Source organism: Ovis canadensis, chromosome 4 (assembly GCF_042477335.2).
Source record: "Ovis canadensis isolate MfBH-ARS-UI-01 breed Bighorn chromosome 4, ARS-UI_OviCan_v2, whole genome shotgun sequence".
In the NCBI taxonomy this organism is placed as follows: domain Eukaryota; kingdom Metazoa; phylum Chordata; class Mammalia; order Artiodactyla; family Bovidae; genus Ovis; species Ovis canadensis.
Window position 1 is genome coordinate 125941990 of NC_091248.1, and position 27208 is coordinate 125969197.

The window sequence follows — 27208 nt, forward strand, 5'->3', positions numbered from 1 at the left end:
TTCATCAGCACCTTACAGTTTTCAGAATACAGGCCTTTTGCTTCCTTGGGTAGGTTTATCCCTACGTGTTTTATTCTTTTTGACACAATGGTAAATAGAGCCATTTTCTCAATATCTCTTTCTGATCTCTCACTGCCAATGTCGTCTTCTTTTTCTCTGTAGGACCCCATCCCCATTCTTGCCCAAAGGAACCAAGTCACAAAGAGACACAGGGTGAAAACTTTATATTATTGACTCCTCTCACGAGGTTATCACATCACCCGTTTGGGTTGTAGCCATGGAAACTGCATGCTGGAGAGGATGAAACCCTGCAGAGGGAATGGGTGACTCCAGGGCAGGTCTTAACTTGCAGCCCTTGGTTCTGGGTTGAGCTCGCCCCATAGAATGAGGCTGTTAGCAGAACAAAGCTACGCTTACCTCTCCTGAATGCACAAAACAGTTTAATTAAGGAAGTAATTTTTTTTTCTACCCATAAGAACACCTCTACAAATAGACTCAAATCTCCATGCAAATGAAGCCATCTGGTTTGTTGTTGTAAATAGCACCCAGCCATAGTAAACAATAGAGGCCTCATTACATAACTCAAAGAATGCTCCAATTTTCTAACCTCTGGGTCACTAAGAGTTTTCGAAGTAATTAGTCCCCTCAGAGATAGCACTTAGGTTGGAAAGCGCCTTCCACTTTAACCAGAAGCTATGGCTGTGCTTCCCAGTGCAGTCCCAGCGCAGGGCCCCTTGGTGGCTCTGAGAAAACTGCTGAGTCTGGGAGGGCGTGGACGTGTCCACTGGCATCCAGGCAGCTCCAGTGGCCACACACCCCCCTAAGCCACAGCTGGGGGAGCCACGCACAGTCTCCTCCATGTCAGCTCAGTGCCAGCTCTTCCACTTGCTGCCTCGACAACTTTTGCTAGTTCCCTGCGCCCCCTCTGGGGAGGAAGGGAGGCTAGCAGGGATGGACACAGTAAGGCGAGGCCGCGGCTTCTCCTCCGGGTCTCTGGCCACCGCGTGCTGCGGGTCATCTTCGCTCACGTGATCCTGTGTGTGGTATTTGGGTAACTCTGCTTTCTTACTGTTTATCTGTCACTCAGTCATGTCCAACTTTTTGCTCAGTCACCCCTTTCATCAGACTTTTTATGTAATGGCTTCTCTGCAAAACCCTATGTCACAGTGTCGGGGCTCAAGGAGCGTTCTCATTTGCGTGTCTGAATGGATGTTTTCTAAAGTCAGTAACGAGGCAAAAGGAGAGACTGTGCACAGCTTTGAATTCCAGTGAATGGGGGGCAGAGAAGTGAGGAAAACAGGACAAAAGGCAGCTGGGCGTGGGTCAGGGACGTGCCAGCGGCTGGAGAGGCCGGGGTTGTGGGTGAGCGCTCTGTCTGCTTGGGAAGTCTGCTGCCTCCCCCCTCAGAGAAGGGGGCTCAGGAGAAGCTCAGGGTGGTCAGGTCATACGTTTAAGGAAGGAGGTCCTCTCCCAGCCTCCCAGCTCCTTGGCCAAGCCCTGGACAGCGAGTGAATGTGACACTGAAGCCCCCTGTTTGGTGGTGGAATAATCCTGTGTTGAACAGTTATTTTGTGCTCAGCCCCTGAATAATCTCCTGGGATTCCAACAATCTTTAAAAGAGATTCCAATATTATTCCGTTGTACAAATGAGGACATTGGGATTTAGGAAGATAAGACAACTGTCCAGAGTCACCCCAGTGGACAGGGACGATGAAGCCGGATTCTCTGATTCCTGAGTCTGCACGGGAACCAGTGCAGCCCCTGCGTTCACCTGCTGTGTCCCCTATATGCCCCGCCCCTCCTCACCACCATCCTGGAGGGAACCTCAGGGTATGATGTGTTCGGTCTCTTCCTTACTGACAGTACAGGAAAGTCTGTAAGTCCAGACTGTTGATGGGCAGATGAAAGCTGAGAAACTCCACAAGGTTCAGGAATTGGAGTTGTCAGAAGGCTGGGGGAGGAGAGGCTCAGAATAGGTTGGTTAAAAGTCTGTGTAGATATCAGCCTGGCGTGCTGCAGTCCACGGGTTTGCGAAGAGTTGGACACGACTGAGCGACGGAACTATAGGCATCAGCCATGTAGACACCAGCTATAACCAACTTCACCTCCTCCCACCCCCCAGGTGACTATCCTGTTCTACCCCAGAGGGAGGTGAGAGGTTACATTCCAGACACGAGGCACCAAAGAGGGTGGAGGTGACACTCCTTCATTAGAACAGAATAAAAACATGGAAATCTATGTGAGTGTGAGCCTGCTCAGCCTCCAGGACACTGACCACCACACATACATGCCTCATGAAACTTCGGGATCCTTCTCTCAAGAAATTGAATGATCTGTAATCAAAAGATAAAAGCCACAGTTACTGACGCTTGCGGTCCCTTAGATGAGATGGGGAACTCATCCTTATTGTGGTGCGACCGACTGCTGAGCAGACCATCACTCCTAGACACACACTCACTGAGCACCAGACAGTCTCTAGAGTGTCACTGTTCAATGTGAGTGTTGTAGGAACACTCGCCAACCAGGCAACGTGAAAAAGGAGCCCGAACTAACAGTAGGGCAGGAAGAGACAGAGACAATGCAGATGACAAAAGGAAGCTTTTAGCGATTAAGTCAATATTCTCAGGCAGATAAGAGAAGATAACGCACCCCAAACTGAACAAAACCTACAGCAGCATGCTCCAAAAATGAGGCCCCTCAGAGGACAAGGAGCAACACTGAGAATTAAAATAGGATTGCTGAAACAAAAAGACAATAGCAGTGTTGGAAATAAAGCTGAAGGAACTTCCAAGGAAGTCAACCCAAAGAAAAAAGATCAAAATTAGGAATGCAAAGGGTCAAGAGAAAGAGATAAATATAAAACTTAAAAGTTATGACCAACCTAGATAGTATATTCTAAAGCAGAGACATTACTTTGCTGACTAAGGTCCGTCTAGTCAAGGCTATGGTTTTTCCAGTGGTCATGTATGGATGTGAGAGTTGGACTGTGAAGAAAGCTGAGCACCGAAGAATTGATGCTTTTGAACTATGGTGTTGGAGAAGACTCTTGAGAGTCCCTTGGACTGCAAGGAGATCCAACCAGTCCATTGTGAAGGAGATCAGCCCTGGGATTTCTTTGGAAGGAATGATGCTAAAGCTGAAACTCCCGTACCTTGGCCACCTCATGCGAAGAGTTGACTCATTGGAAAAGACTCTGATGCTGGGAGGGATTGGGGGCAGGAGGACAAGGGGACAACAGAGGATGAGATGGCTGGATGGCATCACGGACTCGATGGACATGAGTCTGAGTGAACTCCAGTAGATCGTGATAGACAGGGAGGCCTAGCGTGCTGCAATTCATGGGGTCACAAAGAGTCGGACATGACTGAGTGACTGAACTGAACTGAACAGGTGTTTAAGAAAGAGGGCTCAGAGAAACTATTGAAATCCAGACCTGATGTGGGAAAGATATACATCAAGGTCATTATATGAACTTTCTTTTTTTTCTTTTTTTAACTTTTTTTTTATTTTTTGAAGATTTTTTTCATGTGGACCATTTTTAAAGTCTCTATTGAATTTTTTACAATATTGCTTCTCTTTTATGCTTTGGTTTTTTGGCCATAGGATCTTAGCACCCCAACCAGGGATGGAACCCTCACCCCCTGCATTGAAAGGTGAAGTCTTAACCACTGGACTGCCAGGGAGTCCCTATATGAATGTTCAATTAAGGGAGTTAAAGGAAATATCCTCTAAGCTTCCAGAAAGAAAAAAAGATATGAGTAACTCAGGAGATCAGTTTCTCTATGGGTCCTGGCTGAGTTTCATTAACAGAAAGAAAGCATATGAGTTTATTTAACAAGGGTTTTTACATGACACAGGAACCTTCGTGATGAAATGAAGACCTGAAGAAATGCTTAAATTTCAGTGTTTTGATGCTTGGTTTGTCAGACTATTTTGGGGGGCTCCAAAACCGCTGCAGATGGTGACTGCAGCCATGAAATTAAAAGAAGCTTACTCCTTGGAAGAAAAGTTATGACCAACTTAGATAGCATATTTAAAAGCAGAGACGTTACTTTGCCAACAAATGTCCATCTAGTCAAGGCTATGGTTTTTCCAGTGGTCATATATGGATGTGAGAGTTGGACTGTGAAGAAAGCTGAGCACTGAAGAATTGATGCTTTTGAACTGTGGTGTTGGAGAAGACTCTTGAGAGTCCCTTGGAAAGCAAGGAGATCAACCAGTCCATTCTGAAGGAGATCAACCCTGGGGTTTCTTTAGAAGGAATGATGCTAAAGCTGAAACTCCAGTACTTTGGCCACCTCATGCGAAGAGTTGACTCATTGGAAAAGACTCTGATGCTGGGAGGAATTGGGGGCAGGAGGAGAAGGGGACGACAGAGGATGAGATGGCTGGATGGCATCACGGCCTCGATGGACGTGAGTCTGAGTGAACTCCGGGAGTTAGTGATGGACAGGGAGGCCTGGCGTGCTGCGATTCATGGGGTTACAAAGAGTCGGACACGACTGAGTGACTGAACTGAACTGGACTGAACTGAGGAAGTCAAGAAAAGATGGGATGACAGTGTGAGCTGAGTGGAGTCAGCCGTGCAAGGCCTGTCCCTCAGCTGCCCCTCTGCCCTCTCTCTTTGGAGATGGTGGGTGGTGGTGGTAGTTTGGCTGCTCAGTCATGGCTGACTCTTTGCGACCCAGTGGATGGTAGCCCTCCAGACTACTCTATCCATGGGCTTCTCCAGGCAAGAATACTGGAGTGGGTTGCCATTTCCTTCTGCAGGGGATCTTCTCGACCCAGGGATCGAACCTGCGTCTCCTGCATTGCAGGCAGATTCCTTTACTCCGGGAAGGAGGGCACCTCACATGAGATTCTCCTGGCCTGCTTCAGAGGAAGCCCAGGAAGTCCTCTGCACCTGTCTTGCCTCGCATCTCTTCGGCTGGAAATGCTCAGTCTCCCAAGGTATCATATTTGGGGTAGCACACCCCAAACCCCATCAGTGACATGCACATTGTAGTGGTCAGAAGGCTTTTGTTTTCTCAATAACAACCCCGAGCACCTGAAGACAGTAGAGAAATGCCTTTAAAATTCCCCATGGAAATAATTTTCTGGAGTGTCTCAATTACATGTGAAAGCTGAATAATGACTCTTCAGAGGAGCAGGGATTTAGGAAGTTGACCTCCTACATCCCTTTTCTCAAGGAGCTACTTGAGTATGTGCGCCATGAAAATAAGGGTGTAGATCCAGAAAGAGGGAACATCCAAACTCAGGCCCAGGAATTAAAGGACTTCATGTGAACGATGGACAAAAGGAAGCCCCTGCAAAAAGGGCAAGAAGGAGGCCCCTCGCCCAGCAGCTGGGCAGCTGCCCTGAGAAGAACCAGCCTGGACGGATGGGGTGCTGTCAGGCAATGCCCTCAGGGGACAAAAATGTGACTGATGGACAGCCTGATGTGTCAAATGTCGGAAAATTTTTTAGAAGAGTTTTTCAAGTGTGTTGGAGAATTTGTAAAGAATTCATGACAGATACAAACAAAAGTAAGCAAATGAAAAAAAAAAGTAACTCTAGGGAAACAAAAAATTATACAAAACAAGAAAATATAATTAGATTTCACTTCTTGGCTCATTAGTGAATAATACTTACATAGTCCTAAAGAAGGGGCAAAAGTGGAGGCAGTGACAGACTTTATTCTCTTGGACTCCCAAATCACTGCAGACGGTAACTGCAGCCCTGGAATTAAAAAATGCTTGCTCCTTGGAAGGAAAGCTGTGACAATATCTCAGCTTTTCAATATGCTGTCTTGGTTTGTCATAGTTTTTGTCACTTTGCCAGCAAAGGTCCGTGTAGCCAAAGCTATATTTTTCCCAGTAGTCATATACGGATGTGAGAATTGGACCATAAACAAGGCTGAGTGCCAAAGAATCGATGCTTTTGAATTGTGGTCCTGGAGAAGATTCTTAAGAGTCCCTTGGACTGCAAGGAGAGATCAAACCAGTCCATCCTAAAGGAAATCAGTCCTGAATATTCATTGGAAGGACTGATGCTGAAGCTGAATCTCAGATACTTTGGCCACCTGATACTAAGAGCCAACTTATTAGAAAAGACCCTAGTTCTGGAAAAGATTGAAGGCAGGAGAAGAAAGGGACAACAGAAGATAAGATGGCTAGATAGCATCACCGACTCAATGGACACAAACTTGAGCAAACTCCAGGAGACAGTGGCGGACAGAGGAGCCTGGCATGCTACAGTCCATGGGGTTGCAAAGAGTCAGACATAGTAACTGAACAGCAACAAAAAGTCCTAAAGATATAAATATTGTATTTCAATACACCCCAAATCTGTGATCTTGCTATTTTGGAACAACAGGGGGTTAGGCTTGTAAAAGTGCTCAGTTCTCATCTTGCATTCAGGAAAGTCAGTAGAGACTATTTAAAATGCATAAATTAATAAACAGCTAACAAGTCTATTTTAGAAATTCTGGGATACAAGAAGAGTTGTCACTAAGAAATTGGGTTTGTGGGGGGAGGCGTGGAGCAGGGAATGGCATTTTGCTATATTCCTTCTAGCACCACTTGGCTTTTAAAACCATGTACGTGTAATATTTTGTTAGAAGTTGAAATTAGGCTTACAATTAATGGCTGCCCATCAAGAAAAAAATATAGTTAGAGATCTTGAAGGCAGAATCCCATGCTAAATAATCACTGATGAGATTAAAGTGATTGCATGTTAAAGAATTTGACTGAGCGCATTTTCTAGCAGCGATTGACTGAGGTTTGAAGTGACCTCACTCCCCTGCACCGTCTGGAGGTACCTCCCTGGTTCTTCCTCCCTCCTGAGATGAGCCCAGGTCTTGCCCAGAAGGTACTTGAAAAGCTTCTCACATGGTCAGCTGGTTTCCAAGCTGGCAGAACCCTCAACCTCACCCTAGTGGTTTTGCTCAGACTTTGCTGCTGACTGTTGCCTCTGCCCAGGGTTGGATCCCTCACCCCTGTCCACGGCCTCTTTATTCTGTTACTGTGGCCCAACCAGCCTCTTCCACCTCAGATGTTCTGCTTCACGCTTCCTGTCTCAGTCTCCATCCTTGCCCGCTCTGCCTGTCCACACCGGCCGTCCCACCATCTGCCATGGAACACGCCTGCCATCCAGCAAATCTCGTCCCCAGCTTGGTGTTCTCAGCCAGAATCACTTCACCCTCGCAGCTCTGACCTTGAGAACAAGTACAGATTGCAGCCATTTCAACAACCTTAAGGGTATAAGCATGATCAGTCTTGCAAATGCGTGGCATCATTCAATGAGGTCTCTGGGAAATAATAGGAATTAAGTCATGTATAAGGGAAATTATGGTTCACCAGTGGGAGCTGTGTCCAGTTATAATAGGTGCTAAAGCAGCATTCACTTTTATTTATATTTATTTGGTATCTTTAATACTCATGTTACTATAAAGTAGATTTTTGTCCCATGAGGGTTTTGCATATAGAGTGGAATTGGATATAACTTATCCAATTGTTTCACATACCCATTGATTTAATAATTATTTATTGAGTACTTAATATGTTGTGGAGCCAAAGGTTACAGAGATGAAATGGTTTTCTCCCAGCTTTCAAGGAGCTTATGGTCAGCTGGGAACAATAGAAACAAACAGTAATACTACTCTAATCTCCATGCATCAGAGAGTGCAAGGAGCACTAGAAAAGGCGCTCATGTTACTTCGTTTCAACCAGAAATCCTGAGATTGGACAGCAATTCACAAGAACGAGTCCCATAGAAGTTCATCAGGGTCTGAAGTAGTGGCACCCAAACTTTCTTATCATGCCCCTGCTCACTGAAGCCTTTAACCTCACATCCCGAAAAGCTTATTCATGAATTCTATCCATGCTCCACTGTTCAGTTCAGTCACTCAGTTGTGTCCAACTCTTTGCGACCCCATGGACCACAGCACGCCGGGCTTCCCTGTCCATCACCAACTCCCAGAGTTTGCTCAAACTCAAGTCCATCGAGTTGGTGATAACATCCACACTTCTCATCCTCTGTCATCCCCTTCTCCACCTGCCCTCAATCTTTCCCAGCATCAGAGTCTTTTCCAGTGAGTCAGTTCTTTGTATCAGGTGGCCAAAGTATTTGAGCTTCCGCTTCAGCAACAGTCCTTTCAATGGATATTCAGAACTTATTTCCTTTAGGATTGACTGGTTGGATCTCCTTGCAGTCCAAGGGACTCTCAAGAGTCTTCTCCGTGTTCTACTAAACTCCTATATTATGTACGTTATCAAGAATAACTAAAATAAATATTGTAAAGAATGAGGGTTGTTTTTTAAATTTCTAAATAGACTTTCTGGTCTCCTCTGCTTGTGCCCCAGTGTCTCTCTCCTTCAGCACCTCCCCGGAGTAGACACCTCACCTGGCACTACCAGTCAGGTCCAGGGTCGAATCCTCACTGTTACTGATCAAAGATCTACACTTAGACATCAACAGGGGACTGAAGAAGGAAGATGTGGTACACATATATATATACAATGGAAAGCTACTCAGCCATCAAAATAATGGAATGATGCCATTTGCAGCAACGTGGATGGACCTAGAGATTTTCTGAAGGAAGAGTGGAGGAAGTTAGACGGAGAAGCAGATTGCAGCCCTTTCAACAACCTTAAGGGTATAAGCATTGTCAGTCTTGCAAATGTGTGGCATCATTCAATGAGATCTCTGGGAAATAATAGCAATTAAGTCACGGATAAGGAAAATTATGGTTTGCCAGTGGGAGCTGTGTCCAGTTATAATAGGTGCTAAAGCAGCATTCGCTTTTATTTATATTTATTTGATATCTTCAACATTCAATTTTCCAGTGGTCATGTATGGATATTAGAGTTGGACTGTGAAGAAAGCTGAGCACCGAAGAATTGATGCTTTTGAACTGTGGTGTTGGAGAAGACTCTTGAGAGTCCCTTGGACTGCAAGGAAATACAACCAGTCCATCCTAAAGGAGATCAGTCCTGGGTGTTCATTGGAAGGACTGATGTTGAGGCTGAAACTCCAATACTTTGGCCACCTGATGTGAAGAGCTGATTTATTGGAAAAGACCCTGATGCTGGGAAAGATTGAGGGCAGGAGGAGAAGGGGACAACAGAGGATGAGATGGCTGGATGGCATCATAGACTCGATGGACATGGGTTTGGGTGGACTCCGGGAGTTGGTGATGGACAGGGAGGCCTGGCGTGCTGCAGTTCATGGGGTCGCAAATGGTCGGACATGACTGAGCGACTGAACTGAACTAAACTAACACTCATGTTACTATAAAGTAGATTTTTGTCCCATGAGGACTTTGTGTATGACTTCCCTTACATGAAGAATCTAAAAAGACATGATCCAAATGAGCTTATTTTCAAAACAGAAACAGACCCACAGACTCATATAATGAGCTTATGGGTGCTGGGGAGGAGGGGTGGGGGGAGGGACAGTTAGGGAGTTTGGAAAGGTCATGTACGTGCTGCTATATTTAAAATGGATAACCAACAAGGACCTACAGTATAGTGCAGGGAGCTCTGCTCAATGTCATGTGGTGGCTTGCACAGGAAGGGGTTTGGGGGAGAATGGATATATGTGTATATATGGCTCAGCCCCTTTGCTGCTAACCTGAGACTACCACAACATTATTAATTGGCTATACTTCAATACAGAATAAACAGTTTTTTAAAAAAGAGTCTGGATTTAGTCAATTCATCCAGAGATGAGGGACAGACCAGCAAAGACTCCAAATATGTCATGTGATCAGCCAGACCTTTCCAGAAGAATGACTAGAAACCGCCATTTGTACAAGGCATACTTTCCCTGTGAAAGTATCCATTCCAGAGACCAAATTAATTCAAAGTTGCTTAGTGAGCACAGAATGAGAGCAAATGGAACTGTGGCCTGTTGGGATATTTCTGCAAATGAGAATTAACGGATCGAACTCCCCTCCTCTCTGGAGATATTTCTGTCTGAATAACCAGTGCTGGACCTCAAATAAATACTGACATATTTTACTTTTAGCTTTCCTTTTTTCTAGAATCATTTTAAACAGCTGCCCTTCTGTTAACACAACACATCAGAAAATAAGAATGCATTTGATTGGAGGAAAACTTGAAAATGTCAATTACATCTCTGTCCTGGGGATTTAGCCTAAAGAGACAGAATTGCTTGACTTTCAGGTTGACGCATGGCTGGAGACTGACCCTTGCTGGCTCCTAGGTTGTTAAGAGCCTCTCACCCATTAGGCAGGCTGAATGCTGCTGGCCCTGGGCACTCTTCATTCCAGCCTAGAACTCTGACTGGTGAGAGGGTTGCAACTTTAACTTTTATCTTGAGAGATCTTCATTTTCAGCTACCTGGGAGAGGTGAGCCTAAACTCACCTCTCCAGACTTGAAGGCAGATCTTGAGCAGGAAAGAGGGCTCAGTGCTCAGATGATAGCAACTTAAACAATAGTTAAGATTCTTTCTTTTTAGGTATTTGTCTAACCAACGTCGTATCACACCCTTTTCCTGAAAGGAAACGAGTCTATTTTTCTTCTACTGAAAGCAATGATATTGCAATTAAAAAAAAAAAAAAGAGCTTAAAACTACACTAAGACTTTTGGTATACTTTCAACAGTGGACTCTCCACCACCACTGTTTTTACCTTAATGGAGATATTTGAAAACATGTTTTGCACTAACTTGTTCAGTTGCTCAGTCATGTCCAACTCTTTGTGACCCCATGGATTGCAGCACGCCAGGGTTCCCTATCATCCGCTATTGGAGTTTGGCCAAATTCACGTCCACTGAGTCAGGGATACTGTTTATACATTGCCATTCACTTATCTAGATGTCACTGTATCCTAGATGTCCTAAGAACAAAGTAAATGACATTAATTAAATAAAGACACTTTATTATCTCATAATATAGCAACATTATATACTTAATTTGAACTTATGGCATAATCATTCAGTTCAGTTCAGTCACTCAGTCGTGTCCGACTCTTTGCAACCCCAAGAACTGCAGCACGCCAGCAGTACCAACAAAGTTAATTCTGTTTAAGAATAGCAGCTGAACTTATTGCATACGTGCACTATTTGTATAAAAGGAAGGGAAAAATATAGTCGACAGAAACTAACAAAATGAATGTAGTTGATTCAGTGTGTTCTTTGAAGGAAAGATATGGCAAAAATTATTTTTAAAAACAATATATTGTATTTTAAATTCTTTATTTACTTATTAATTTATTTATTTTTGGCTGTGTTGGGTCTTTGTTGCTGCTCGAGGGCTTTTCTCTGGATACAAAGTGTGGGCTTCCATCTGTGGTGTCTTTTCTTGTAGCTCATGGGCTCTAGAGCACGGGCTCAGTAGTTGTGGCACATGGGGTTAGTGGCTCTGCAGCATATGGGATCCTTCTGGACAGGGGATTGAACTCATGTCCCCTGCATGCATTGGCAGGCAGATTCTTAACCGCTAAACTACCAGCAGCTGCTGCTAAGTCGCTTCAGTTGTGTCCGACTCTGTGTGACCCCATGGACAGCAGCCCACCAGGCTCCTCTGTCCATGGGATTCTCCAGGCAAGAACACTGGAGTGGGTTGCCACTTCCTTCTGCATGGACCACCAGGGAAGTCCCAAAAATACATATTTTAGATGTTAAAATTTCCCACAGGCAGTTTACTGATCTAGTAGGCTTTTATTCAGTGATTCATGAATCAGGCGACCTCCAGCCTAGCAGAGAGAAAGGAGCGCTGAAGAGCTGTGCAAGACAAGAGGTGTTATGAACCAAAGGGAACAGGAACAGAAAGTTACACTGGGTGTGTGCTGATTGGCTGAAGCAGGGCTGCACCCCTTACATCAGCAGAGGGAAGGCCTAAAGTATCAGGGACCCTTAGCTGAGCAGGCCAGTGCTGCTGGGGTAGCCTGGACCTTCCTTCTCCGGGCGAGCTGAGCCCAGAGGCTGTTAAGTGCTGGTTTACTGACCCAGGGGTTAGCAAGAGTGACTCCATCTTGGGCCTCACCTGGTGACTTTAACATAAGTTTAATACTAAAGGTAAAAGCTTTAGTAACTGTTTTAAAGCATATTCATGTATTTTAGTGCCAGGGTCCAGCCCCGGTAGATCCAGGGTGATTTGAAGGTGGGGACGGAGTCGGCATCCTTGGAAAAATACATATTTAATTACAGATATATAGAGAGATTAGAAACGGATAGTGTAGTAGAGAATTAGTGGAGAAAAAGATGCTGAATAACTTGGTTTACATGGAATAGCATCCATGCTCCAGATGGGAATTCAGCCAGAAAAAATGGGGAGCAAGAAAGAAATGACATGGGGAAATCAGTCTTTCTGGAAACTGATCCCATTTCTTTATTTTTCAGGTTTTCTTATATACCTTTTGTTACATATAGGGATGAATACAGAGTCACGCGGGGGTCAGCAGTCCTGACCTTTATCAAAATCAGGTGCTTCACATAAATGTATTAAAAAAAAGGTCTTAGGGGTTTTACATCATCTTCTGGCCATGAGACCTGCTGACATTTTATGACCCTTTCTTTCTGATAACCAAAAAACTTATTTTTTCCAAGGGTGTTTTTTCTTAAACCAGGCACCACCTTCCAAATAAAGTTGTATTCCTATAGGGTGAGGGTGTAGCAAGTTACAATCAAGAAAGGAATTTATTTAACCCAAGGTTAACATGATTAATCTTAAAGGTTAATACTTATTTCTCCTATATGCTTAAAGGTTAATACTTATTTCTCCTATATGCTAGTTATATTCATTATAAGGGCAGGGAATATGGAGATTTAGCAGCAAACATCAACCCAACAAATGAAAATCCTTTCACCAATGTTCCCCTTAAGATCTGTTTAGTCTTAAGATAGTGATACATTTTTACAAGTGACATTTTGACATAGTAAGGACACAGTGATTTATAACAAAGTACAGTGATCTATTACAAAAGAGAAAATTCATTAACTCAAAAAGTCTAGTATTGCTAACCTTAAAAACTACTATATTTCCTTTTCTATATTCCAAATACATTGATTAATATATTCCCAGGTGCCTAAGGATATGGAGGCCTGGTGGCAATCATTGACTCAACAATGAGAAAAGCCCTATGCTAATTAAGACTCTCAAAATACTCCAAAACTCTCTGTGCTGTTTATGGTTGAGAGGTAGTAAACAATCATGTGTGTAGTGGCAGGAGTATGGATAATCCTATCACACAAGCTAGTCTGTCAGCAGAGAGGTTTGACCTGAAACACCCTTGTCACATCCAGGGCAGGGAATGAGTAGCAATTATTGGCACAACAAATGAAAAAACCCTTCACCAATATAATTCCTAACCAACCCACTATACTAATAATTTCTAACTCCCCAAAAGAATTTGCCTTTAGTAAGTCTAAAACATCTTGTGCCTCTCAGGTTGGGAGGCTGTAAACAATCACATGTGGCCGGACTAACCTACACAGGCGGGCTAGATAACCTATAAAGGAGTCCGTAAGCTGAAACACTCTTGTCATGCCCAGGAATTTTTATTGACTTGGAGCTGCACATTGACTCCTTCTCCGAGAGAAATGGTGATGGGGGAGAGCCCCCCGTAAAGTCAGAGGTGTAGGTGAGAGCATAAAACAGACTCTGGTTTTGGGGTTAGATGCTCGGGACCAGGGGGTTTCCTGAGGCTTGATCACGCCTTTGCGTATGCCAAGCCTCCTTCCTCATGACCTTTGCCATGGGCGGAGTTCCTCACGCTGGCCCCCGGCATTTTAGTCCTTAGCTGTGCTGTCAAATGGACTTAGAAATGGGCACTTCCTAAAGGAATTTCTCTCCTGGAGATAAAGTCAGGAGTCAGCTCTTGGTGGGTTTCCCTGGTGGGCTTCCCTTGCGGCTCAGCAGTAAAGAATTCGCCTGCAATACAGGAGCCACAGGAAGCACAGGTTCAGTCTCTGGGTCGGGAAGATCCCCTGGAGGAGGGCCTGACAACCCACCCTAGTATTCTGGGTCTGAAAAATCCCAGGGACAGGGGAGCCTGACGGGCTACAGTCCATGGGGTCTGTAGAGTAGGGCATGACTGAGCGACGGAGCACACAGGCACACTGTTCTTGATGTCATATTAAATTCTTGGTGCACCTGTTTTGATGGAATGTCAGTCCTCTAGTTTAGTGCTTTTATCTTGTCCCATGAACTGCCTTTCTCCTGGGGCCACTGCCTACTATCAGGCAATGAGTGCAGAGGGGGTGAGTACAGCTGTGTCTACCCCATGAGTTCAAGGACAGGGGCTGATTGTAAGCCCTTAAATGCGCTCAGCTCAGCATTCCCAACCCCACAAAACAGCCACAGGTCAGAGTGTCCCATGGAGTCCCCAGGGAGGAAGAGGCTGGGGAGGGGACCCTCCCTTTACAGCAACTCGCCTGTGGGGCTTGGAGCAGGAGGGGTGGAGAGATGACTGGCCAGGTCATCCTACCTTTTTCCCTAGCTTGTTGCTCAGCCAGGCTTCCACAGTCCCCATGGTTGTATTTCTGCTTCACCTGCCCCAGGGTTGGAGCAGCTGCTGGCTTGAAGCGAGCATTGCTTATTTCAAGACAAAGACAGATGAGAAGCAGGAGCAGGATACCAAAGACCCCTTCCTAGTCCATCCTTCTCGGTCGAGTCCAGATGCTTCTTGCATCAAACATAAGCCTGGAGACTTCTCTGGTGGTCCAGTGGTTAAGACTTCACCTTCCAATGCCAGGGGTGCAGGTTCAATCCCTGGTCAGCAAGCTAAGATCCCACATGCCTCACGGCCAAAAAAAAACAAATCATAAAGCACAAGCAATATTGTAACAAATTCAATAAAGGCTTTAAAAATGGTCCACATCAAAAATGAAAAAAAAAAAAACATAAACCTGAATTCAAAACAGCCACACCCACCCACCACGTGAAACCAGGGGCGTCCCTCCATTTTCTCCTCCTCTGACATGTACTCCTGAGAGGACACCTCTCAGAAGGATTTATCCATCCTTAGTCAAATATTTTATATACAGATACACATATAACTTTTGGAAAGTTGAAGCCACGTTTGTGGGGACTTTGTGCAGTGTCATTCAGCAGGAAGAGTGGAAGCAAGGGCTACTGTCAGTGGGATTGTATTAAAACTCGGGAAGCGGCTCTCGTTTCCACCAGTGCCATGATCGGGTGTAAATTACCCTGCCCTCTTCTCTGTTCCTTCCACAGGGGATTACTGGAATGCGGCCTCTTTCCCAAACCCATCATCCTACTTGCATTTCTCCACTTTCCAAGGAGAGACCAGTGCTGACATCTCCTTCTACTTCAAAACGTTAATCCCCCGGGGAGTGTTTCTTGAAAATCTGGGGAACACAGATTTCATCAAACTCGAACTGAAATGTGAGTATCCATTGTTTGTCAGCTCATGAATAACTACTCTTGTCACTTACAAGCTGGTCTTAACCTCGATTATGTAATTGGCACTAGAAGGTAGATGCACTCCCTGAGAAAGACCTAGGTTCCCGCGCCCAGGTGCTCAAAGGATACAGTCACAGACAGAGCCTCCCACAGTGCTGTTAGGAGGACCAGAGAGGATAAATTGCCCTGATACTGGGGGTGGGGGTGGGGGGAATGTGTACTTTTGTTGAACTCTAGTCAGTTTACAGTGTTATGTTAGTTTCAGGTAACAGCAAAATGATTCAGTTTTATATATATATATATAGCTTTTCAGATTCTTTTCCACTGTAAGTTATTACAAGATATTGAGTATAGTTCCCTGCGCAATAAAGTAGGCTCTCATTGTTTATCTGTTTTATATATGGTAATGTGTATCTGTTAATCCCAAACTCCTAATTTGTCTCTGCCCCTCCACCTTCTCTATCCCCTTTGGTAATCCTGAATTTATTTTCCATGTGTGAGTCTATTTCTGTTTTGTAAACTAAGTTCGTTTGTGTAATTTTTTTAGATCCCACCTATAAGTGATATCGTATGATATTTGTCTTTCTCTGTCTACTTACTTCAAGTAGTATGGTCATCTCCAAGTCCAACCATGTTGCTGCAAATGGCATTATTCCACTCTTTTTATGGCTAGGTAGTATTCTGTTGTATGTATGTACCATATCGTCTTTATCCATGCCCCTGTTGGTGCATATTTAAATTATATCCATATCTCGCCTATTGTAAGTGGTGCTGCTATGAATACTGGGATGCATGCAGCTTTTCGAATTAGAGCTGTATGCCCAGGAGTGGGACTGCAGGGTCATGTAGTAGTTCTATTTTTAGTTTTTCAAGCAATATTTTTAAGAAAGTATTTTTAAGGAATATTAAGGAACAATATTCCATGTTGTTCTCCATAGTATCTATGCCAGTTTACTTTTCCACCAACAGTGTAGGAGGGTTCCCTTTTCTCCACGCTCTCTCCAGCATGTATTACTCATGGACCTTTTAACAATGTCCATTCTGACTGGTGTGAAGAATGTATTTGTTTTCTAAGGAGACAGGGTTAAGAGTAGATGGAGGATCGGGTAAAGTGATCAGGAATAAGAAATAAGAGAATTGGGGTAACAACACACACGAAAATAGGAAAAATCAGAATTAACTTCTGCGGGAGTGGATGAAGCAACCTAGACAGCAGAATGGTGTTGCTGTGCAACCCTGGGTCTGCAGCTTTGCAGAAGAGGCTCCACATCCACCCACACTCTGAAGGTTTGAGTCCTGGGTGTTCTCACCTAGGGTGCAGAAACTACCAGAATCCCAGCAAGGGCAGAGGCTGCCTGGCTCAGCTCAGCCCTGTGGATCCCAAAGACCCTCAGAGGTCGTGTGATTTGAGGATGCCACCCGTGGAGGGCAGGGGGTCACTGCATCTGAGCAGGGTAAGTCTCATCGTACGGGGACCTTTTATCTACGGGGCACAGGTGTGAATCTGTGTCCACAAACTTCCAGGTCTGGTGCACATTTGCCGGGCTCGCCTGGTTATCCAGACCCAGGAACAGCCAGAACCAGGAGGGAAGTGGGTCAGTGGCCCGGGTCCCTGCATGGAATCTCGGCACCCTCCCCGCATCAGAGTCCTTCCTCCTGGCCTGTGCTCTGTGTCTGAGCACCTGTGTTACTGGGTCTGGTCTGAGGATGATCCCAGACATATTTTCCAGAAATAGCTGATGGTGTATTTTCCTCCTTTTGTAGTTACAATTTTGCAATATGGTCTTTGAGAAAGGGAATCTCAGGCAACTGTGTTTCTGCTGAAATCCTATGGGATTCTTTCTGTTAAATGCTGGACGGCGATATGGCAGAAGAGCATGGACTTTGGAATTTTCATTCTCAGGTTGAATTCCAAGTCCTCAGGCAAATTGCTTCATCTGTTTGAATCCTAATTTGCAAATCTATAAAATGGGGATGACAATTTGCTGGGGTTATGATGCTAGAATATAGCTACTCATGAAGCATTTATTTCAGTGTCTAGTAGTTACTGTAATTATCATCTTTCTGAGAATGCTCATTACAGATCTAGTATGAGCCAGATCTGGTTGAAAGGAAGACTGAGAATATTCTAGCCCTAGAGTTACAAAGTAAACAAATAGAAATCATTTATTTTCATGAATTATGGGCTAGAATTATTTAAAAGGGATTTCCACAGAAATTAATTGAATCAGACTATTTTCTGACTTACACAAAGTGGGGTTGTATTTTAGAAATATCTCATGGCACAAAAGGAAAATTGACAATCCCATATCTGAGTAATTCTATGAGCTTCTATAAAATTACTTGAGTTCGCCCTGTCCTTGCTTTATACCCCCATGTTTTGTAAACTCAGTCCTGGGTTGGAAATAAGACAAATGAAGTATAGAAAGAGCAGGCATTTCTGCTAGAGTATCTGTATAATCGAATTTCACTCATTTCTAATTATGAAAAACCTCCGCAGATGTTTTCAAAGTCTTCTCAGTCTTTCCATGAAATGAAAACTCCGTGACAGAGGGTGGATTATCACCTCATTTTGTCATGTGGCTCTTTTCTGTCTTCCAGTTTACTTTTGGTGAAGAAGTGTGAGACTTTCAAGGCACAGATTAGAGGTTGGCCTCTCCTCGGAGTTCTCTAGACCTTCTAATAATTACTGAAGGTGGAAGCACCTTTTATAACGTATCCTAAGTGTTAGAGATACCAAATGTCCATCTTTGTATAGCACCTCCATTCAGGTTCAAAGGAACTTTTGGGAGGAACTGGGAGGGAAACGCAGGTTGGTCTGTTTGAGCAAAACTTCTTCAAAGTATACAAGAAGTGGTGCTTCCACAAAGAACATGAGGAAATGTGGCCATGACTGAGGCTTGCTTCTGCCCCATGCATCACGCTTCTCCAGACTATTCTGTGCAGGATACGTGGGGTGATGGGAGAGGTGGAGAATTCTTGCAAGCCCCTCTCTCCCTTCCACTGATGAGTCACTGCTAACCTAATGGGTCCCGAAGTCAAACTTTTAAAGAGTGTCTCTACTTTTTTTCCCCTGAATTTGCTAGGCTTTCTAATATCTTTCAGGTAGGAATTCGAATTTTTCTTCTCTACATGTGTCTCAAAGGAGTTTTGTCACAGTGTGTCTACACAGTGGTTTCTAGAATAACATTTCAGTTAATTAATGACATTGTATCCTCTGTTAGAAATGGAAAATTCTTGACTCTAAGAACAGTGAGTCAGGGGCTTCCCTGGTGGCTCAGCAGTAAAGAGTCTGCCTGCCAACGCAGAAGAGTCAGGTTCAATCCCTGATCCAGGAAGATCCCACATACCCCAGGGCAGCCAAGCCCAAGCACCAGAACTATTGAGCCTGAGCTCTAGAGCGCACGAGCCCCAACGACTGAAGCCCCTGAGCCCTGGAGCCCATGCTCTGCAACGAGAGAAGCCACTGCAATGAGAAGCCTGCGCCCTGCAACTAGAGAGTAGCCCCCCGCTCACCCCAGCTAGAGAAAAGCCCTGCAGCAATCAAGACGCAGCACAGCCAAAAATTAAAAAACAGAGCAGTGAGTCAGTTGCACTAACTTAATGAGACACCATCAGCATCTTACTGTGCAAGTGAAAAAGCCCATGTGGTAAAGTTAGACTGATGTTACTCACTAGCATGCTCTACAGGTAAGACTATGAGGCTGCATTTCACTCTTTGCTGTCTATATTTTTTTCATTCATTTGGTGGGTATTTACTGAGTCCCAACCATGTCCCAGATACTATGCTAGGTCAAACGTTGTTAAGTCAAGTATGGTGCCTTTCCCTCCAAAGATCTTTCTATTTGTTTTGGAAAGCAGCCAAGTCAATCAGCAGCTATGATAACAATAAAAATAGCTCAGCTTTGTTCAGACTCTCTGCGTCTCCAGCACTTTTCCAGGGACTTTACAGAGAGCATCTCACTTACTTCCCTAACCACCCTTTGGGCTGGAGCACCACCGTTAGCATCTCTGTTTTTCAAATGAGGAAACCGAGGCACAGGATGTAAGTTGCCTGGTCAAGGTCACACAGAGGGGATATGACAGAGCTGGTGCTTAACCCCAAACATTTTTTGTCTGTTCTGAGTCTGTTGCTGTTAACACCAAACCACACCACCTCCCGGAACAGATGTTGAGAGAGATGGCTAAGCGCACCGAGGGGGCATTTAAACCCAACTGGAGTGACAGGTGCTTCCCAAGGAATGTGATGCTTTAATCAAGTTTTGATGGATGAGCAGGAGGCAGGAAGGGGAGGAAGTTGGGGGCAGAAGGAAGATCTGGAAAGGAAAAATGTGACTAAAAGGAGAACACCTGTCTGTGAAGGAGTGAGCTGGCTTGCCTTGACCCTGAAAGTTATGGGGAGCGGGGCCATAACGCGATCAGATTTGTGTTCACCCGAGGAAAGATGGAAAAGCCAGAGAAGTGGCGGGGACTGCTGCGAAGATGGTGCAGAGTGAATGGGAGCTGGGCAAGCTGACAGGGAAGAGTCCTAGATGAGAGAGCTGCTTAGGGGAGAGATTCCACAGGTTCTAACAAAGTTGTTGTGAGAGTGAAGTGGGAGGGGAGGCTCTAGAATGAAGCCAACATTTGGTTGGGATGGTTCTGATGATTGTGTGGATAGAACAACTTTTACCAAGGATGACGGCATTGGAGGGCAAAATGAAAACTGCCTTTGGATGTTCGGAGTTTGAGGGCCCACAGGATCAAGGACTGTCTCTCCAAGTGGACACATGTAGAGGGTGCCGTCTATTCAAGTCTAAAGCCAGACAGAGCACTCTGAGCTACAAGCAGGCAACGTGAGCAGCAGCGTCACTTAGAGAATCATCAGGAAATCAGCATGGGTGCCTCAGCATGGATGAGATTGCCCAGAACAAATGCACAGAGAGAGAAACCGGGTGCCCAAGGGTGAAAACCACACTTAAAAGATAGAAGGAAGAAAAGGAGCTTGTAGACGCCTGGCAGAGAAGTGGGAAGACGGTGATATCCCAGGGGCCAAACATAGAAAGAATTTCAAGAACAAAAAAAGTGCCTGATGGCACTGAACTGAGAGATCATGAAAGGAAGAACGGAAGGGGCTCTTCACCTTTCACATGTAGAGGTCACTGTCGAAATGTGAGGCCGCGTCTGTGGTGAGCGGAGGTGGATACAGAGATCAAGAGATGGTGGTTTTCTTCATTGTTCTTGTGGGGAGGGACTTGAGTACCGTGTGTATTAAAGAGAATTCAGGAAAGAAAAAAGAAGTTAGAGATGTGGGAGAGAAAGGGACTGGTGGAAGCAGTGAAGTCCCCTGGGAAGTGAGAATGAGTGACATGTAGAATTAGAACATCCGAAGGGACTGATGGAAAGAAGAGAGACAAGCCAGTCCATTTCCAAACCAGGAGTTACTTTTGATTCTGTTGTTTGTTTGCTTATTTTTTGTCGGTTATTTTTGAGATGGCCGAGGAGCCGTGCTTTAGAAAATATTCGCTAACAACCACAGACATTTCCATTATTTTTCCAGAGTTCCCCATCGGGAACAACTTGACTTCCCTACATCCCTTTTCTGGCCAAGACGCTCCCATCTTGACCTTGACCATGGTCCCATCACCAGGTGACCTCTCACTGAGCACCTGCTGTGTCAGGGGCACTAGGGTGGATCCTGGAGGTCCCAAGGTGAAGACAAGAGAACCCAAGGCCCTCACCTACTAAAGGAGACAAGCACACTGACTGCTGTATGGATGCCTAACTTTTATTATGAACTTTGTAGTGCCATGCACTACTCTAAAACTTTGATAGGTACTAACATTTTTAGGAATCAGCGAACTAAAATGGACTGGAATGGGTGAATTTAACTCAGATGACCATTATATCTAGTACTGTGGGCAGGAATCTCTCAGAAGAAATGGAATAGCCATCATGGACAACAAAAGAGTCCAAAATGCATACTTGGATGCAATCTCAAAAATGACAGAATGATCTCTGTTAATTTCCAAGGCAAACCATTCAATATTACAGTAATCTTAGTCTATGCCCCAACCAGTAATGCTGAAGAAGCTGAAGTTGAATGGTTCTATGAAGACCTACAAGACCTTTTAGAACTAACACACAAAAAATATGTCCTTTTCATTATAGGGGACTGGAATGCAAAAGTAGGAAGTCAAGAAACACCTGGAGTAACAGGCAAATTTGGCCTTAGAATATGGAATGAAGCAGGGCAAAGACTAATAGAGTTTTGCCAAAAAAAATGCACTGGTCATGGAAAACACCCTCTTCCAACAACACAAGAGAAGACTCTACACATGGACATCACCAGATGGTCAACCCTGAAATCAGACTGATTATATTCTTTGCAGCCAAAGATGGAGAAGCTCTATACAGGCAGCAAAAACAAGACCAGGAGCTGACTGTGGCTCAGATCATGAATTCCTTATTATCAAATTCAGACTCAAATTGAAGAAAATAGGGAAAACTGCTAGACCATTCAGGTATGACCTAAATAAAATCCCTTATGATTATACAGTAGAAGTGAGAAATTGATTTAAGGGCCTAGATCTGATAGATAGAGTGCCTGATGAACTATGGATGGAGGTTCATGCCATTGTACAGAAGACAGGGATCAAGACCATCCCCATGGAAAAGAAATGCAAAAAAGCAAAATGGCTATCTGGGGAGGCCTTACAAATAGCTGTGAAAATAAGAGAAGCAAAAAGCAAAAGAGAAAAGGACAGATATAAGCATCTGAATGCAGAGTTCCAAAGAATAGCAAGAAGAGATAAGAAAGCCTTCTTCAGTGATCAGTGCAAAGAAATAGCGGAAAACAACAGAATGGGAAAGACTAGAGATCTCTTCAAGAAAATTAGAGATACCAAGGGAACATTTGATGCAAAGATGGGCTCGATAAAGGACAGAAAGGGTATGGACCTAACAGAAGCAGAAGATATTAAGAAGAGATGGAAAGAATACCAGAAGAACTGTACAAAAAAGATTTTCATGACCAAGATAATCATGATGATATGATCACTCACCTACAGCCAGACATCCTGGAATGTGAAGTCAAGTGGGCCTTAGAAAGCATCACTACGAACAAAGCTAGTGGAGGTGATGGAATTCCAGTTGAGCTGTTTCAAATCCTGAAAGATGATGCTGTGAAAGTGCTGCACTCAATATGCCAGCAAATTTGGAAAACCCAGCAGTGGCCACAGGACTGGAAGAGGTCAGTTTTCATTCCAATCCCAAAGAAAGGCAATGCCAAAGAATGCTCAAACTACTGCACAATTGCACTCATCTCACATGCTAGTAAAGTAATGCTCAAAATTCTCCAAGCCAGGCTTCAGCAATACGTGAACCGTGAACTTCCTGATGTTCAAGCTGGTTTTAGAAAAGGCAGAGGAACCAGAGATCAAATTGCCAACATCTGCTGGATCATGGAAAAAGCAAGAGAGTCCCAGAAAAACATCTACTTCTGCTTTATTGACTATGCCAAAGCCTTTGACTGTGTGGATCACAATAAACTGTGGAAAATTCTGAAAGAGATGGGAATACCAGACCACCTAATCTGCCTCTTGAGAAATTTGTATGCAGGTCAGGAAGCAACAGCTAGAACTGGACATGGAACAACAGACTGGTTCCAAAATATAAAAGGAGAACATCAAGGCTGTATATTGTCACCCTGCTTATTTAACTTCTATGCAGAGTACATCATGAGAAACGCTGGGCTGGAAGAAGCACAGCTGGAATCAAGATTGCCGGGAGAAATATCAATAACCTCAGATATACAGATGACACCACCCTTATGGCAGAAAGTGAAGAGGAGCTAAAAAGCCTCTTGATGAAAGTAAAAGTGGAGAGTGAAAAAAGTTGGCTTAAAGCTCAACATTCAGAAAACGAAGATCATGGCGTCTGGTCCCATCACTTCAAGGCAAATAGATGGGGAAACAGTGGAAACAGTGTCAGACTTTATTTTGGGGGGCTCCAAAATCACTGCAGATGGTGACTGCAGCCATGAAATTAAAAGACGCTTACTCCTTGGAAGAAAAGTTATGATCAACCTAGATAGCATATTCAAAAGCAGAGACATTACTTTGTCGACTAAGGTCTGTCTAGTCAAGGCTATGGTTTTTCCAGTGGTCATATGTGGATGTGAGAGTTGGACTGTGAAGAAAGCTGAGCACCGAAGAATTGATGCGTTTGAACTGTGGTGTTGGAGAAGACTCTTGAGAGTCCCTTGGACTGCAAGGAGATCCAACCAGTCCATTGTGAAGGAGATCAGTCCTGGGTGTTCTTTGGAAGGAATGATGCTAAAGCTGAAGCTCCAGTACTTTGGCCATCTCGTGCTAAAGAGTTGACTCATTGGAAAAGACTCTGATGCTGGGAGGGATTGAGGGCAGGAGGAGAAGGGGACGACTGAGGATGGGATGGCTGGATGGCATCACAGACTCGATGGACGTGAGTCTGAGTGAACTCTGGGAGTTGGTGATGGACAGGGAGTCCTGGCATGCTGCGATTCATGGGGTCACGGAGAGTCGGACATGACTGAGTGACTGAACTGAACTGGACTCCATATGTGCCAAAGAGGACCTCAAAAAGAATAAGAATGTTCCCATCCCATTGCATACAGTCTAATGGGAGAGACTAGAGTATAAAACAGTATTTTGGATGAGATGAAATGTTAATAAATATAGGGCAATACACGGCAGTGACACAGATGAGACAACAATTACTTCTGCCTGGAGAAGAAGAAAAGGTTCTTTGGAGATTAAGCCATTGTAACTGAGGCCCAACCCACATTTCTGGCTCTGGATCCCAAAGGCAGAAACTAGTCATAGATGGTGTGGATGCACCGCAGAGGTGAGGTGCGTGGTTCACCAGTGCAGCGAGGGCTGTAGGACTCTGTGCTCGGTGGGATCTCCAGGGCCGGAACACTGCCTGGCGCATTGCAGGTGCTGAGTAAGCATCTGTTGAAAGAATAAAATCAATGAATGAGGTGCTAGGCTAATGGAGAAACACAGAAAAATCTAGATGGAAAAGGACAACACCGCTCAAGGGAGGTGGGGATCAGAATGGTGACAGACATACATGGAAAGGTGGCAGGATGATCGTGGTTGGTGAAATTTAGGAATTCAAGATTTCATGAGAAAGCAGTTTGGGCGATGAGCAGGTCTGCGATGCATCGTCTGGCCATGCACGTGGGCTTCTGGGTTGCATGAAAAGGCTGTAGGGAAAGTCATGGCAAAGGGCACAGTGGACAGGGAGCCTGTGATCCAAGCATTGCAGGCCCTGGGTTCAAGGATGGCAGTGATAAGCACAGGAGAGGAAGTCTCATGGGAGGATGCATTGCTGAGTGCAGTCTCTGGTGCCATAGAACAGAAGAAGCTCTGAGGTCAAGGGTGCTCCCAGCTGCCCTCCTGGCCCCAAGACATGGGCCCCAAGGGAAGGGGTTGGGTGACTGATTGGTAGGTTTTTCCTCAAGGTGAACTGTAATCAGAGGAAGTGTTTAGAAGTATTTGATGGTAAACAGTGACCATAGCATTTCTTAGAGCTTCCCTGGTGGTCAGATGGTAAAGAATCTGCCTGCGATACAGGAGACCTGAGTTCAATCCCTGAGTCAGGAAGATGCCCTGGAGGAGGGAATAGCAATCCATTCCAGTATTCTTGCCTGGAGAATCCCAGGGACAGAGGAGCCTGGTGGGCTATATAGCACAAGGGATCACAGAGAGTCAGACATGATTGAGTGATTAACACTTTCACACTTCACTATAGCATTTTTATTCTTTGTTTAACGATTTAAAAGAGCTTACACAGTGGGGGGATTTTGAAGGGGATGTCCCCTGTCTGGAAAACATTCAGGAGAAGCAGCCAGCAACTGAAACTGAACCAGGAATTGAAACTGAAACTCCAGTACTTTGCCCACTTGATGCAAAGAGCCGACTCTGGAAAAGACCCTGGTGATGGAATAGATTGACGGCAAGAGAAGAGGGCAACAGAGGATGAGATGGTTGGATAGCATCACCAACACTATGGACACAAGTTTGACCAAACTCCGGGAGATAGTGAAGGGCAGGGAAGCCCGATGTGCTGCAGTCCATGGGGTCACAAAGAATCGAACATGACTTAGCAACCCAACAACAACAACAACCAGAAACTATTGCAATACTTTAGCATAAGCTTACCTGTTGACAAAGCTTGAGCTTTTCCGGGTATAAGGTTGATTCGGAACACAGATTTGCATGTAACTGGCATATCTCCACAAAATGTGCTAGCAGAAGTCCAATGTCCTGCTAATCTTCAGGAAACATATTAAGGAAAAACCTTCATTTTCCAAGATACCAGTTTCTGCAGTACACATGCTCGAGAATGTGGCAGAAGAAAATATTCTGCAGAGGAAATAAACAATGGCAATGTATGGTCCACTATTCCAGAACTGGAACAACCTGTTATATTAAGGGAGCTTCCTTTGTGTAGACATGAGGAATGTCTAATTCTACTTTACTGGTGTCTCTGCCGTGGGGACACTATTCAGGGTATTTCTTCTTTGATAAATATTGTGAGTTTTTAGTAATACAGATCAGATGTTAGCACCTGGATTTTTCCTTTTAATTATCCTACCCTTCTTGTTATCAACATAGATTCAGGAAGAATTTTAGTATTTCTACTTCTTTGCAAGTCTAGCTATGAGCTCAATTAGTGTTAAAGATCTGGGACTCTAAATGATCCTGACTTGCTCATTATAACACATTAGAAAAAAAACCACCATAAAATGTTTTTTAACCTGCATAGAAACACTGTTGTCAAGTTTTTTAATGTTTACAAAATGTTTCTAGTTTCTGGTTTCAACTTTTCAATTTCAGTTGTGGACCAAAACAGTTCAGAAATATAAGTGAAGATGAAACTTGTGCTCTATTAAAGTTATTTAATATATTAGCCATGTGCATTTCGAAGTATTAAAATATATACAAATAACTGGTAACACTGTCAAGTTTAATGTACCCAGATTTCTTTGCCAGTCTCACTGAAGGGGACAGTTATTTGAGTATATGGCATAGGTGTGTGTGTGCTAAGTCACTTCAGTCGTGTCCAATTCTTTGCAACCCCATGGACTGTAGCCCGCCAGGCTCCTCTGTCCATGAGATTCTCCAGGTGAGAATACCGCAGTGGGTTGCCATGCCCTCCTCCAGAGCATCTTCCTGACTCGGGGATGAAGCCTGCATCTCTCGTCTCCTGCACTGGCAGGTGGATTCTTTACCACTAGTGCCGCCTGGGAAGCCCCCAGTGGCGTCGGTACCCTGGAGTTAATAGACTTTAGGATGTCCTCTTGATGTGAAAAATAACCAAAGTTACCTTAGATGTTACTGATCTACCCATGTCTGCTGATTTGAAAATTTCTGGAAGAAGTTGGGTAGGCCTCAAAGCCAGATATGGTCACCTGTTCCTACAAAGTTTCTGTTCCTGCCCTTCTCTCTCCACACTTCGGAGGCATCTAGAAGATAACCTCCCTACTGAAATCCTGCCCACAAGAAAGATGTTTTTACTGTATCCTAATTTAAAGTGTAAAACATACATAAAAGAGAAGTCTTTCATTTTCCTTTAAAAAAAAAAGCAACACTTCTATAAAACAATTAATTTGGTGCATTGCCTGGAAAAATAGGCATCCTCATTAGAGAGCATCTTTACTAAGTCTGTCTGAAGGAACGGGTTGTGCGTCATTTCTTTAGGGAAGTGCTGACATTTCGTAGAGATTTTTTGTGAGTGGAATTTCTCCTCTGTCTCATTCCCTTTGATTCAAATATTTTCTACATTATTTATAGTGTGTGACAGTCCACA

The 27208-nt window shown here is 44.3% G+C and overlaps 1 protein-coding gene across 1 annotated transcript in view; it reads left to right on the forward strand.

The window, feature by feature from the left end:
• Positions 1-27208, forward strand: part of CNTNAP2 (contactin associated protein 2) — a 2336063-nt gene that overhangs the window by 2034398 nt on the left and 274457 nt on the right. Inside the window, exon 17 of the mRNA XM_069588655.1 lies at positions 15182-15352. Within this exon, the coding sequence (XP_069444756.1) occupies positions 15182-15352 (171 nt within the window). The remainder of the gene's footprint in view (positions 1-15181; positions 15353-27208) is intronic.